The sequence below is a fragment of the Grampus griseus genome (assembly GCF_964374135.1).
Source record: "Grampus griseus genome assembly, chromosome: X".
NCBI classification, from domain to species: Eukaryota; Metazoa; Chordata; class Mammalia; order Artiodactyla; family Delphinidae; genus Grampus; species Grampus griseus.
The window spans coordinates 116,015,549-116,028,862 of record NC_138999.1 but is presented as its reverse complement, the minus strand read 5'-3'; the positions used below and the strand labels follow the sequence as shown (position 1 = coordinate 116,028,862).

At 39.7% G+C, this 13,314-nt stretch overlaps 1 protein-coding gene across 1 annotated transcript in view; it reads right to left on the bottom strand.

Moving 5' to 3' along the window:
* ADGRG4 (adhesion G protein-coupled receptor G4) overlaps positions 1 to 12,435 on the bottom strand; it is a gene marked incomplete at both ends in the record, with an annotated part of 111,435 nt that extends 99,000 nt beyond the window's left edge. The window contains 1 exon segment of the mRNA XM_082646902.1: positions 12,366 to 12,435. Coding sequence (XP_082503028.1) covers positions 12,366 to 12,435 — 70 coding nt within the window.
* Between the last annotated feature and the right edge of the window lie 879 nt (positions 12,436 to 13,314).

Here is a 13,314-nt window from a genome sequence, read left to right as displayed (position 1 = left end):
CCACTGAATATCTTCCAAAAGCAAATAAATACATGTCTGCCTACACATACTCGCCTGCACACACACACACACACACACACACACACACAGAGAACCATACGCCAGAACTCATAGCATCCACCTGCCAGGGAGCTATTTCTGAACCATTCATGGTGGATGAGCAAGTGCTCTTTTCTGTCCTTGGCTTATGTGATTATAGTATCATCATCTTTCATGTGGCTAATAAATCAAGAGCTAATCCCACATGGCAATAATTGCTATGAAACCCAAGTCTCAATTATGGTTGGTTAACATTGCTTTTCTGTCCAGCCCTCCAAAATGACGTCAAATACAACACTTAAGAATGGTTATTATGGTGAACATAAATCTCCAGGGCTTACTTGTCCCTTAAAAGAGAATGTATCATAATTTCACATGCTCTACAAGGGCCTCTGCTCTCTGCAGTATGATAGTATAAAACCAGTTGCCAAAGGACATGAACAAGCAAGTAACTAAATCAGAAATATAAAAAGATGGGCTCTCACTATTTTTAAAACACAAGTTAGAACAACAATAAGATATCATTTTTTGCCTTTTAGGATGATAACACTTTAGATTGAGAATATCTGGTACTGACTAGCCTGTGGGGAAACAAGTCACTTTAAAACACTGCTGGTGGTCGAGTACAATTAGTACAGTCTGTCTTTTTTTTTTTGAAGGGCAATTTGCCAATATCTATGAAAATTTTAATTGTACATAATTGTGCATATGCTTTTGACCCAGCAATTCCATTTCTATCCATTTATTCTAGACAAACATACATGTGTACAAAGCTGCAAGTACAAGAATATTTATTGCAGCATTGTTTGTAATTGAGAAAAAAAGAGGAAAATCTCTATGTCTCAAGAAGTTAATTGTCACCTCTATACACTGGAATAGTAAAACAAACAAAGTAGATGTATAGAGTCATGGAGAGATTTCCAAGGTTTATTATTATGTGAAATGGGAGTTACATAAGTATGGATATAGTATTATCCTATTTCAAAAATAAGAGAAAAATGTGTGTGCTGGCACACACTAGAAAAAAATCTGAAAGAATACACTCCAGATAAGAATGAGTATCTTCAGTTTTGAGATTTAGGGAGATTTTTACTTTCTATGTTATTTCAGTAATATTTGCGTTTTTTTAATAAACAATGTGTTACATTTATAATCAGAAAAATAAGGATGGATAGATGATAGGTAGATAGATAGATACATACATACATAGATACATAGGACAGATAGATAGAAACCACTTGTGGCCATCCTTAAGGTTCTGCAGACAGAGGTAAGTCTTGCTTAGATCTGAGCAGAAGTGTGGTGTAGTGGAATCCAAAAAGGCCAGATTCAAGTCTTAGTTCTGCCCCTTCCTAGCTGCGTGAACATGGGAAGTGAATGCAGGTAAAAGCATTTAAAATTTAAAAAAAAATTTTTTTCATGAAATATAGCTGATTTACAACGTTGTGTTAGTTTCGGGTGCACAGCAAAGTGATTTGGATATACATATATATTATATATACATATATAATATATATACATATATAATATGTATATTCTTTTACAGATTCTTTTCCGTTATAGGTTCTTACATGATATTGAATATAGTTCCCTGTGCTATACAGTAGGTCCTTGTTGGTTATCTATTTTACATATAGTAATGTGTATATAGTAGTGTGTACATGTTAATCTCAAACTCTTAATTTATCCCTCCCCCATGTGAAAGCTTTTAAGACAGCGTCTGGCATACGGTGAGCACTATATGTATGTTAAACTCACGTCACTTCTCTGAACCTCATTCCTCCATGGTAAGATGGGCGTAATAATTACCTACCTAGTAGGGACGTTATGAAAGCTGACGCAATAACTAACAAACTGATGCAATAACTAATGTTTAGGTCACGTTTGTGAGAAAGTTGATAAACTGCGAAGCCCCGTGTAAATGTCAGCTGCCGTGTTTGCCATTGTCGTTATTAGAGGCCTCTTCTTCCACAACCTCCTCTGCGCCCTCACACATGCAAGCACGTCTGCGCTGAGCCCTTGCTGCAGCCTCCAGGCCCTGAGCAGGGCTTGGAGGAGGCTGGGCTGTGATGAGTTGGGACAGAAGCTTTGCCCTTCTGTTTGGCCAGGCAACCAGTGTTCTCTGGCGGGCCTCTCCAGGGCCCACTTCAAAAGCCACTTGTGTCTTTGCATATGATTTAACTATCCATTGCAGATGTCTGCTTGAACGCTGCCATCTGTTCCCTGGCAATTTTCAAGTTCAAATTGCATGATTGCTCCCCTGAAGCAATTGATTTGGCCATCCTCTGTGTCTCTTCGCCTCTATCCTCTGTTTCCTTTTGTTTTAAATTACATGTATTGTTTCCCCCACTTTAAAAAAAAAGAGGTGTTTTTTCCATTATAAAAGTGATACTGTACACGCTTTTTAAAAGAAAAAAATGGAAAGTATTAGAAAGTAAAAAGATGAGAACGAACTCAGCCAGAGTTCCACCACCCAGAGACAACCACCATTAACATTTTACAATATTTCTTTTGCTGTTTGGTTCTGTGCATGGGTTTTGCTTGTTTCTATGTGGCTGAGATCATATTGTATGAAAAATGTGGTACCCTGCTTTCCTCACTTAACATTATGACATAAGTGTTTTCCCTGTTGGGAAAACCTTATCATAAACCCCATTTAAACGACTATGTTACAGCCCCCAGGAGTGCCAGGCATCATTGTATTTGTATCGAGAAGATACACGTAACATAAAATTCACCATTTAAATCATTTTAAAGTGTACAATTCAGTGGCATTTAGTTCATTTACGATGGTGTACAATCATCACCATTATCTAGTTCCAGAACTTTTCATCACCCCCAGAGGAAACCCTGTACCAATTAAACAGTCACTCCCCATCTGCCCCTCCCATCAGCCCCTGGAAACCACTAAGCTGCTTTTTGTCTCTGTGGATTTGCCTATTCTAGACATTTCATATAAATGAAATCATACAATGTGGCTTTTTGTGTCTGGCTTATTTCACTTAGTGTAGTGTCTTAAACGTTCAGCCATGTTGTAGCATGTGCCAGTACTTCGTTCCTTTATATGGCCGAATAATTTCCATCGTATGGGTATACCACATTTTAAACATTAATTCATCTATTAATGGATATTTGGGTTGTGTCTACCTTTTGGCTATTATGAACAGTGCTGCCACGAACATTCATGTTATTCATTTTGTTTGAACACATGTTTTCATTTCTTTTGTGTATATACCTAGGAGTGGGTCATATAGTAATTCTATGCTTAACTTATTGAGTAACAGCTGACCTGTTTTCCACAGTGGCTGCTCCATTTTACGTTCCCACTAGCAACATATGAGGGTTCCAACTTCTCTACCTCCTTGCCAACTCTTGTTGTTTTCTGGGTTTTTTAAAATTAGTATTATAACCATCCTCGAGGGTGTGAGTGACATCTCATTGTGGTTTTGATTTGCATTTCCCTAACGACTAATGACATTGAGCATCTTTTCATGTGCTTGTTGACCATTTGCATATCTTCTATTCAAGTCCTTTGCCCCCCTTTTTTTTTTTTTTTTTTTTGCAGTACGCAGGCCTCTCACTGTTGTGGCCTCTCCCGTTGCGGAGCACAGGATCCGGACGCGCAGGCTCAGCGGCCATGGCTCACGGGCCCAGCTGCTCCGCGGCATGTGGGATCTTCCCGGACCGGGGCACGAACCCATGTCCCCTGCATTAGCAGGCGGACTCTCAACCACTGCACCACCAGGGAAGCCCCCTTTGCCCATTTTTAACTGGGTTGTCTTTTTATTGTTGAGTTGTAAGCAGTCTTTATGCATTCTGGATACTAGGACCTTATGAGATATATGACCTGCATATAGCTCCCTTTCTGTAGGCTGTCTTTTAACTTTCTTGATAGTGTCTTTTGATGCACAAAAGTTTTTAATCTTGATGAAGTCCAATTTATCTGTTTTTTCCTTTGTTGCTTGTTCTTTTTGTGTCATTTCTAAGAATCTATCTACTGTCAAATCCAAGGTCATGAAGATTTACCTCTATGCTTTCTTCTAAAAGTTTTATAGTTGTAGTTCTTACATTTAGATTGTTCATACATGTTGAGTTAATTTTTATATATGGTGTGAAGTAGGGGTCCAACTTCATTCTTTTACATGTGTTTACATGTATTTGTATGTATACATGCATATATGTTTACATACCCAGTTTTCCCATCACCATTTGTTAAGTAGATTATTTTTCCCCATTGAATGGTCTTGGCACCCTTGTAGAAAATTAATTGACCATACATGTATGGGTTTCTTTCTGAACTCTCAATTCTGTTCCATTAATCTATGTCTATCCTTATGCCAATAACACACTGTTTTGATTATTGTACTTTGTAGTAGGTTTTGAAATCAGGATGTGTGAGTCCTCCAACTTTGTTCTTTTTCAAGGTTGTGTTGGCTATTCAGTGTTCCTTGCAATTCCACGTGAATTGTGAGATTGGCTTTTCCATGTTTGTAAAAAAGACCATTGGAATTTTTTTTATTTATTGAAATGTTTTCTTTTTGGCCACACTGCACGGCTTGTGGGATCTTAGTTCCCCCACCAGGGATTGAACCCAGGCACATGGCAGTGAAAGCACTGAGTCCTAACCACTGGACCACCAGGGAACTCCCTAAAAAAGACCATTGGGATTTTGATAGAGTTTGCCTTGAATCTGTGGATCTCTTTGAGGTATATTGCCATCTTAATATTAAATCTGTAAACATGGGGTTTTTCTCATTTACTTAGGTCTTCTTTAATTTCTTTCAGCAATGTTCGTGGTTTGAGTGTAGAAGTCTTTCACCTACTTGGTTAAATTTATTCCTTGGTATTTTATTCTTTTAGAAAGTATTGTAAATGAAATTATTTCTTAACTTCATTTCAGATTGTTCATTGTTAGTGCATAGAATGTACTACTAATTTTTATGTGTTGATCTTGTATCCTGCAATTTGTTTGTTAACTTAATCATCTGTTTTTCAGATTCTTTAGGATGTTCTTTGTGTAAGATCGTATTATCTACAAACAGAGATCGTTTTACTTTTTCTTTCCAGTTTGGATGTCTTATTTCTTTTTCTTGTCCAATTGCTGTGGCTAGAACTTCCAGCACAATACTGAATAGAAGTGGCAGAAGTGGGCATTCTGGTCTTGTTCCGGATCTTAGGGGAAGATTTTAGCTATTCACAATTAAGTATGATGTTCACTATTAGGTTTTCATAGATGCCCTTTACAGCTTGAGGAAGTTTCCTTCTATTTCTAGAGTGTTGAGTGCTTTTATCATGAAAGGGTGTTGGATTTTGTCAAATGTTTTTTCTGCATCAATTAAGATGATCATATGTTTTTTTCCCTCCAATCTATTAATGTAGTGTATTACACTGGTAGATGAATTTTTATATGTTGAAACACCTTTGCATTCCTAATATAAATTCCACTTGGTCAGGGTAGATAATCCTCAATATGCTGCTGGATTTAGTCTGCCAGTATATTGTTAAGAATTTTTGCATCTAGATTCATATGGGATATTGGTGTGTAGTTTTCTTTTCTCATGATATCTTTATATGCCAGCTACCATTTTATAACTCTCTAGCAGATTGATATAGCAAGAGAATGTGCCCCAGGTCTTTCTCTGGCGGAGCCAGAGGGAAAATAATACTCTTGCCATATTGCCACAATACTCACTCAAGATGTCATTCTATTTTGCTTTTTGCTAAATTCTAAAGCTGCTTTGCCTGAGGATGCCAAGTTTAAGCAATTTTTAAAGCAGAATTGAATTCACTGAGCATAAAACAATGCCAGTTTTTCCCAGAATGCTCCAACTTTTGTATTATCTGATTTTCTGGGCAGTAGTATAACTGGAGTCTTGGCCACTATTGCCAGTTTCCAGTGCTCAGCATAATGGTTGGCACATAGTAGGTACTTTATTGCTATTTACTGAATATAATCATTGTTCCCTATTATTAGGGTACTGAGTTGGAAGCTGACAGGTGAGCATATGGTGGGCTGTCCCTTGTGCAAAAGTATCAGTGCTGTGGGTGAAGCATCTGGCATAAGATGACAAATTCTGAACTACAGACTGAACTTGTGCCCTGCCCTCTGTTTTAGAGAACCTTTGGCAAAAGATCAGGAGATAGTTCCCTCTCCCCATCAGACCCCAAAAGTAACAAATACATCCATTTTAAAAGTCAGTGAGGTTGGGCTTCCCTGGTGGCACAGTGGTTGAGAGTCCGCCTGCCGATGCAGGGGACACGGGTTCGTGCCCCGGTCCGGGAAGATCCCACATGCCGCAGAGCAGCTGGGCCCGTGAGCCATGGCCGCTGAGCCTGCGTGTCTGGAGCCTGTGCTCCGCAACGGGAGAGGCCACAACAGTGAGAGGCCCGTGTACCACAAAAAAAAAAAAAAAAAAAAAGTCAGTGAGGCAAATCTGCAAAATTATTAGTGATTAGTAGTCCAAGGTCTGGCCAAAAGACTTGTAAATTGTGTCAAGTGTTCATTGAATTGAATCAGTGTTCACTGGTGTCTCCTCAGTGAACAGTGGAACGTACAGATAGAGAAGCTCTTTGTAGTTGCCAGATCAGCTCGGCTCATAAGCCTGAGTTTAAAAAGGCATCATTCTCCCCTCACACTTTAATACTGTACAGTCCAAAGCCCTAGGACTCATGGGCAGTGCTTTGAGCCACTTTTTTGACAAAAATGGCTCCATTTTTCCACTCTACGGTTTTCTTAAAATAGCTCAGTGTTTTCTAGTCACCGTAAAGTAGTGTTGATTTCTAAGCTATCACATTTGACTTTATTCTTCTACTCTGAAAAATTTTGACTTGTTTGAGTGTATTTAATATATATAAAGGGAGCCTTAATGGATTTGTTTTCATAATTTAAGATTTTTTGTATTTGCTCTTGTATAATTGTTTTTAAAGGAAAGCATTACAGAATTGAGGGTGGAATTCTTAGAACCAAAGTTGCTCTTAATAAAAATCACCACATACTTGGACCATGGAAAAAAAATAAAGGTCAGTGAGGGAATTCTCTGGGGGTCCAGTGGTTAGGAGGCTTTCACTGCCATGGCCCGGGTTCAATCCCTGGTCAGGGAACTAAGATCCCGCAAGCTGCGAGGCGTGGCCGATAAATAAATAAATAAACAAACAAACAAATAAATTAAATTAAATTAAAGGCAGTGAATAAAACGTTTAGAACTCTAAGAGATAGATAATTTGCATGATTTTTTTTTCAGTAAAGTCCCTTTATTTTCTGAGGCAGCATTAGTAATCATCAGATATATTCTATACTTGTTTTCCTGTCTTCTCTTGGCAAAGATTCTCCTTGAAATGTGAAAGTATTTCAAAGGTTAGGGGACTGAGATTCTAGGTGCACTGCCCTGCATCGTCTTAGGAGGAGTGGACGAATGAGGTTTACCCCTGGTCAGGCACTGTGGGCATGATCTGGTCACTGTTTCTCCCCCATGAGGTGACCTGTTTCCTCTACTTTACCCAAGAGTTCTGATCCAGGGAACCTGACTGAGCATCAGAGTCTGAGTGTAATAGTTGCTAGGGCATTGTAACAAAGTACCACAAACAACAGGAATGTATTGTCTCACAGCTCTGGAGGCTAGAAGTCTGAGGTCAAAGTGTCAACAGGGTTGTTTCCTTCTGAGGACTCTGAGGGAAAAATCTGTTCCAGGCCTCTCTCCTAGTTTCTGGTGGTTTACTGACAATATGTGGTGTTCCGTGGCTTCTGCTGCATCACCCCAATCTCTGCCTTTATCCTCACACGGCCTTCTCCTTGTGTGCTTGTCTGTGTCCAAATGTCCCCTTTGTATAAGGACCACCATCATATTGGATTAGGGCTCCACACTACTACAATGTGACTCCATCTTTCCTTGACTAATTACATTTGTAATGACCCTATTTCTAAACACGATCACATTCTCAGGTGCTGAGGGTTAGGACTTCAACATATGAATTGTGGGAGGGAAACAATTCAACTCATAATACTGCATAAGGCTCAAGGCCCAGCTAACCACCTGGCAATACCTTCTATTCAAGGAGGGAGAGGGAGCAGAACAGATTTGGGGGATGGATCCCACTGGAGTCATTGGCTGTTTCAATCCTGTAGAGAATCTGCCCACTGTGAAGGTAAGCATTCTGCCAAGGGCACACCATGCCTGCCTCAACTAGGAAATGTCATTACTCACTCATAAAAGGGCTCTTCTGGCTCTTACTATCACAAATCCTTGCAAATGAATAGCCAGGAGCATTGAAACACTTGGTAGACCAGGTGCTGGCAGACCCATGGCTGTCTGAGTAGATACAGTAGATTCATGTTTGATACTGGGAAGCTTCATTACCCACATCACCATGGCCAACCTGTGGACAACCACAGAGGCCCAGAGCTACTGCCATCTATTGCCTATACTTCCCACTTGTCTTGTGAGTAACCAACTAATCTTTAGATAAACCCTTGTACATTGTTGGTGGGAATGTAAATTGGTGCAGTCACTATGGAAAACAGTATAGAGGTTCCTCAAAAAACTAAAAATAGAGTTACCATATGACCTAGAAATTCCATTCCTGAGTATATATCTGGAAAAAATGAGAACTCTAATTTAAAAAGATATATGCACCCAACAATCAAAGCAGCACTATTTACAATAGCCAAGATGTGGAAGCAAACTGAGTGTCCATCAACAGATGATTGGATAAAGAAGATGTGATATCTATATCTATATCTATATAATGGAATATTACACAGCCATAAAAAAGAATGAAATTCTGCCATTTGCAGCAACGTAGATGGACCTAGAGAATATTCTGCTTAGTGATATAAGTCAGACACTGAATACAGTATATCATTTATATGTGGACTCTAAAATGTAATGCGAATGTATATGCAAAACAGAAACAGACTCACAGGTATAGAAAATAAACTAGTGGTTACCAGTGGGGGAAGGAGGGGGGAGGTACAATAAGGGAGTAGGGGATTAAAAAGTATACACTATTATGTACGAAATAAGCTACAAGGATATATTGTATAGCACAGGGAATTCTAGCCATTATCTTGTAATAACTTTTAATGGAGTATAATCTGTAAAAATACTGAATCACTATGTTGTACACCTGAAACTAATATAATATTGTAAATCAATATACTTCAATAAAAATTAATTAGTTAATAAAAACAGATGATATATTAAGCCTGAAACATTGTACATGGAAAAAATTTCCTACCATCAATGAATAACTTTGCCCTCTACAAATGTAAAAAAAGACAAAACCGAAAAACCAGATCTGCCATATACAGAAGCATCCAACTTTGAGCCTCATTTCTCTCACCAGTCACCAGTTACAGAGTTATCCACATGTCCTCTCCTCCAGTACCCAGGTTGCTGACCACGCATGTGGCCTGCCAAGAGTTCTTGTTGGAATGGGAGGCAAAGGAATTACCCTCACAAAGGTAATGAGATTGCTCCTTCAAAACTTGGGCCTAAGGCCCATGTCTCACCCAACAAAATGGATGCCCTTACTCATAAAGCCAGAAGTACCCTGGACCATTCATTTACTTGACACTGATGATCACTGAGGCCCAACTATATGGCAGTGTTGGAGTGCAGTGATAGAGCGAACACATGTCCACACCAGGTCCCTGGCCTTCGTCAGTTTAACATTCCAGAGAGAGAGAGGCAGTCACTCAACAAGGAGAGAGAATTACAAATTGTGAACAGTACTCGGAAGGAAATTAACAGGCTGATGAGCTAGATAATGCGAGGGGCAGGGATGAGGGGAACGGGAACGTCTACATTCAATCAGATAGTTAAGGAAGGCCTCTCTGAAGAAGAGTTATTTGGGACTTCCCTGGCGGTCCAGTGGTTAGAGGTCCACGCTTCCACTGCAGGGGGCACAGGTTTGATCTCTAGTTGGGGAACTAAGATCCTGCAAGTCGAGTAGCCAAAAAATAAATAAATAAATACACATTTTAAAAAACTTATGAAGAAGAGTCATTTTAGTTTAGTCCTAGGAGATGAAAAAGAGCTAGGGTTACAAAGATGTGAAGTAAGAGTGACCCAGACATGGGTAATAGTATGCACAAAGGCCTTGAGGTGGGACTATGCTTGCCATTCTCAAGGACTAGGAAGGAAGCTGGTGTGTCTGGAGTGAGAGAGAGGGAGAGGAAGCATAGTAGGAAACGAGGCCCAAGAGGTCCTGAGACCAGATAGCGCAGTGCTTTTTAGGGCTAATTAAAGAGTTGGGATTGTATTCTAATCGTGATGGAGACATATTGGCAAGTTTTGAGTAGAAGAGTGACTGATCTGACTTAATGCATCAAAGGATGGCTCTGACTGCTGTGTTGAGAATAGGCTATCGCAGAGCAAGAATAAAAGCAGGGAGCCCAGAGGCTATTTCTGTTTTATTCCTTACCTCTACCCTTTCTTCCTCCCTCCCCCGCTCCACTCTGCAACTATTCAGTTCCTGACCTCAGTCTTCCTCCCTTCTTTCTGGCACTGCTCTCACCTTTAGACTTTACAATGATTTGATTTCTTCTTCTTGACCCTTGGTATTTCCTCCATGGGCATGGTTTTGCTCCACACTCTGGCCTCATCCAGCGACAGCATCTGAATCACCCTCTGCCTGATCTAGGCTTGGCCCTCGCCCTGTCTCCCACGATGACCCTCACAGTTGGGAGGCTGGTGACTCTTCTGGAGCCTGAAGGGGACTGAACCTTAGTCATACTATTTTTTTCAAGAACCAATTTTTGTTCCAGGAAGAAAATGATGACTTTCTCACCAACTGAAGGACAATGAAAACTGTTTAATAACCTAAAAGAAACACTGCCTTGCCTCATGGATTTGAAGGTTTAAAATCTGTACATCTATCATAATTTCCATTGACCAATGACATTCCTCACAAAACCCATTCTAACCTTCCAGTATCACACACTCTTCCACTTTTTCTTCCATGACTACACTAAAGACTTCTAGATCGCTCTATTCCTAGATCCCTCTTATCCATGCCCCATGCCCTGCCCACACACACAAATCCACTTAGAGTTTGTGTCACATACACCACCACCGTACAGGTGTTCAAGGTTTTATCATTTCAAACTGCATTAATTTATTAAATCAGCAAATATGTACTGACAAGCTGTGTGTCAAGACCTGTGCCGGATGTTTTGGATAAAGAAATCGAGGAAACACAGTTTCTTGCCTTTGAGGAAATAGTCAGGGAAAAGAGAAATCAACATCCTAGCAGGTAGTCAAGGCCAGGCGACACAGTTGCCACTGTGCCCCCTAGATCCCATTTCAAGCTTTATGATAAGAAACATGGTTTCCCGTCAGGCTCTGCACACAGTCAGTGCTTGTTGTTGATGGCGATGATGATTTGGTATTTTTCCAGAAGATCAGCTCTCAAATCTGAGGGCCACTCAAATCAAACCCCACTTCTGTTTCATCAAGGAACTGTCCCTCATTGGCATGTATGGCCTTTTAGCTAAAGACTGATGTGCTAAATGAGCAATGTTACCAACTGAATTCACTTAACATGGACAAGATTGCAGTCTTCCAAGACAACCTCGTTCTTATGTCTCCAAATTACCAGCTACTTCGGTTCAACTGTCTCCATCATCTATTTGCTGCAGAATAGAAACAAAGACAGAAGCTATCTCCATTCTGATCAGAGTGTAGGCAAGGGCTGGGCCTCCCAGAACAGATGCCTGTTCATCACACCTCAGCTTCCCTGTCTATACTCTATGATTGTTGATATATATATATATATCATGGAGACAGAAAGATGATATCATAATGCTCCAGGGAGCTTTAAATAAAGCATTATGCATAAGAGAAAACAGCCTAAAACAGCCTCTATGATTGTTGATATATATATATATATATATATATATATATATATATATATATATATATATATATATATATATATATATATATATATCATGGAGACAGAAAGATGATATCATAATGCTCCAGGGAGCTTTAAATAAAGCATTATGCATAAGAGAAAACAGCCTAAAAGAAAACCCAAATCTTATGTTAGGTGTGTATTAGCCACCAAATGGCATGTCAGAGTTTCATTAAGATATGTCAAAGACAGCAGTAGTCCAAGCTACTGTCTACTTGGGGCCAGTTCTCCACCAGTCACAGGGAATCCTGAGAGGGTGGATTCACTTGCTGAAGCTCCAGCTTGTCCTATAGCCATATGGACCGACAGGAAGCCATTGAGAGGCAGCCCAGCAATTTTTCAAATGGTTTATTTCGGTAACCTACTGTCCATGAGATATTGAAAAAGATAATAAGAATACATTTTCTTACCTGAGAGAAAGATAAAACTCAACATGAGAATGGTTCCATAAAGCCTCTGATATATGATGTGTTCTTTCATTGTCTAAACCTGCGTTCAAAAAGTCAGAAATATGCCCAGTTCAGATTCAGAACAAACGATCTCCAAGTACATGTGACTATACTTTTCCTTCGCATCCCACACAAGACTTTTTCCTCATGCTCAAAGCCATGGCAGCAGCCACAGTATAGACCCTTGCCTGAGTTATGCAGCCTGGCTGCAACCTCACCGACTGATTTTTTTGCATATCCGTTTAACACATTTTATTGAGTGTCTACTATGTATCAGACACCGTGTTGTACACTGGGAATACAGTGCTGGGAAGACAAGACAGAGATTCCTGCCCTCACGAGGCACTTAGTCCGGAGGGGAAGGCAGCCATTAAATGCATAATTACAAAATGTGATGTATTCAACATTAATGCACACAACTTCAACCCAACAACTTGCTGTTTTAATGATCCTAAACTTTTTAGAGGAAGCATTATGCAAGATCTTATTAACAAAAGTAACTCATCAAAGCATTGCTATTTTTTAATCTTTTTTGTTGTTGCTGTTTTTTTTGGGGGGGGGGTTGGCCATGCTGCACATCATGTGGGACCTACCAGGGATCAAACCCATGCCCCCTGCAGTGGAAGCACAGTGTCCCAACCACTGGATAACCAGGGAATTCCCAAATCATTGCTATTTTTAAAAAGCAGACCTGTTTAGAGAAACCTGACCACCTCATTACATTTATCCACCTTCTCTCCTTAAATAATCGTAACTAAAGCTACTTATTTGGGAAACACACTGGAAGTCCCCCTTTCTCCAACCAAAACGGTATTGAAACTACAAATCCTATGGAAACATATTACAGAAGCTTGGCAGTAAGATGCTGATGGGTATTTTCTGATTTTAAATAAAATACACTTCTGAATGA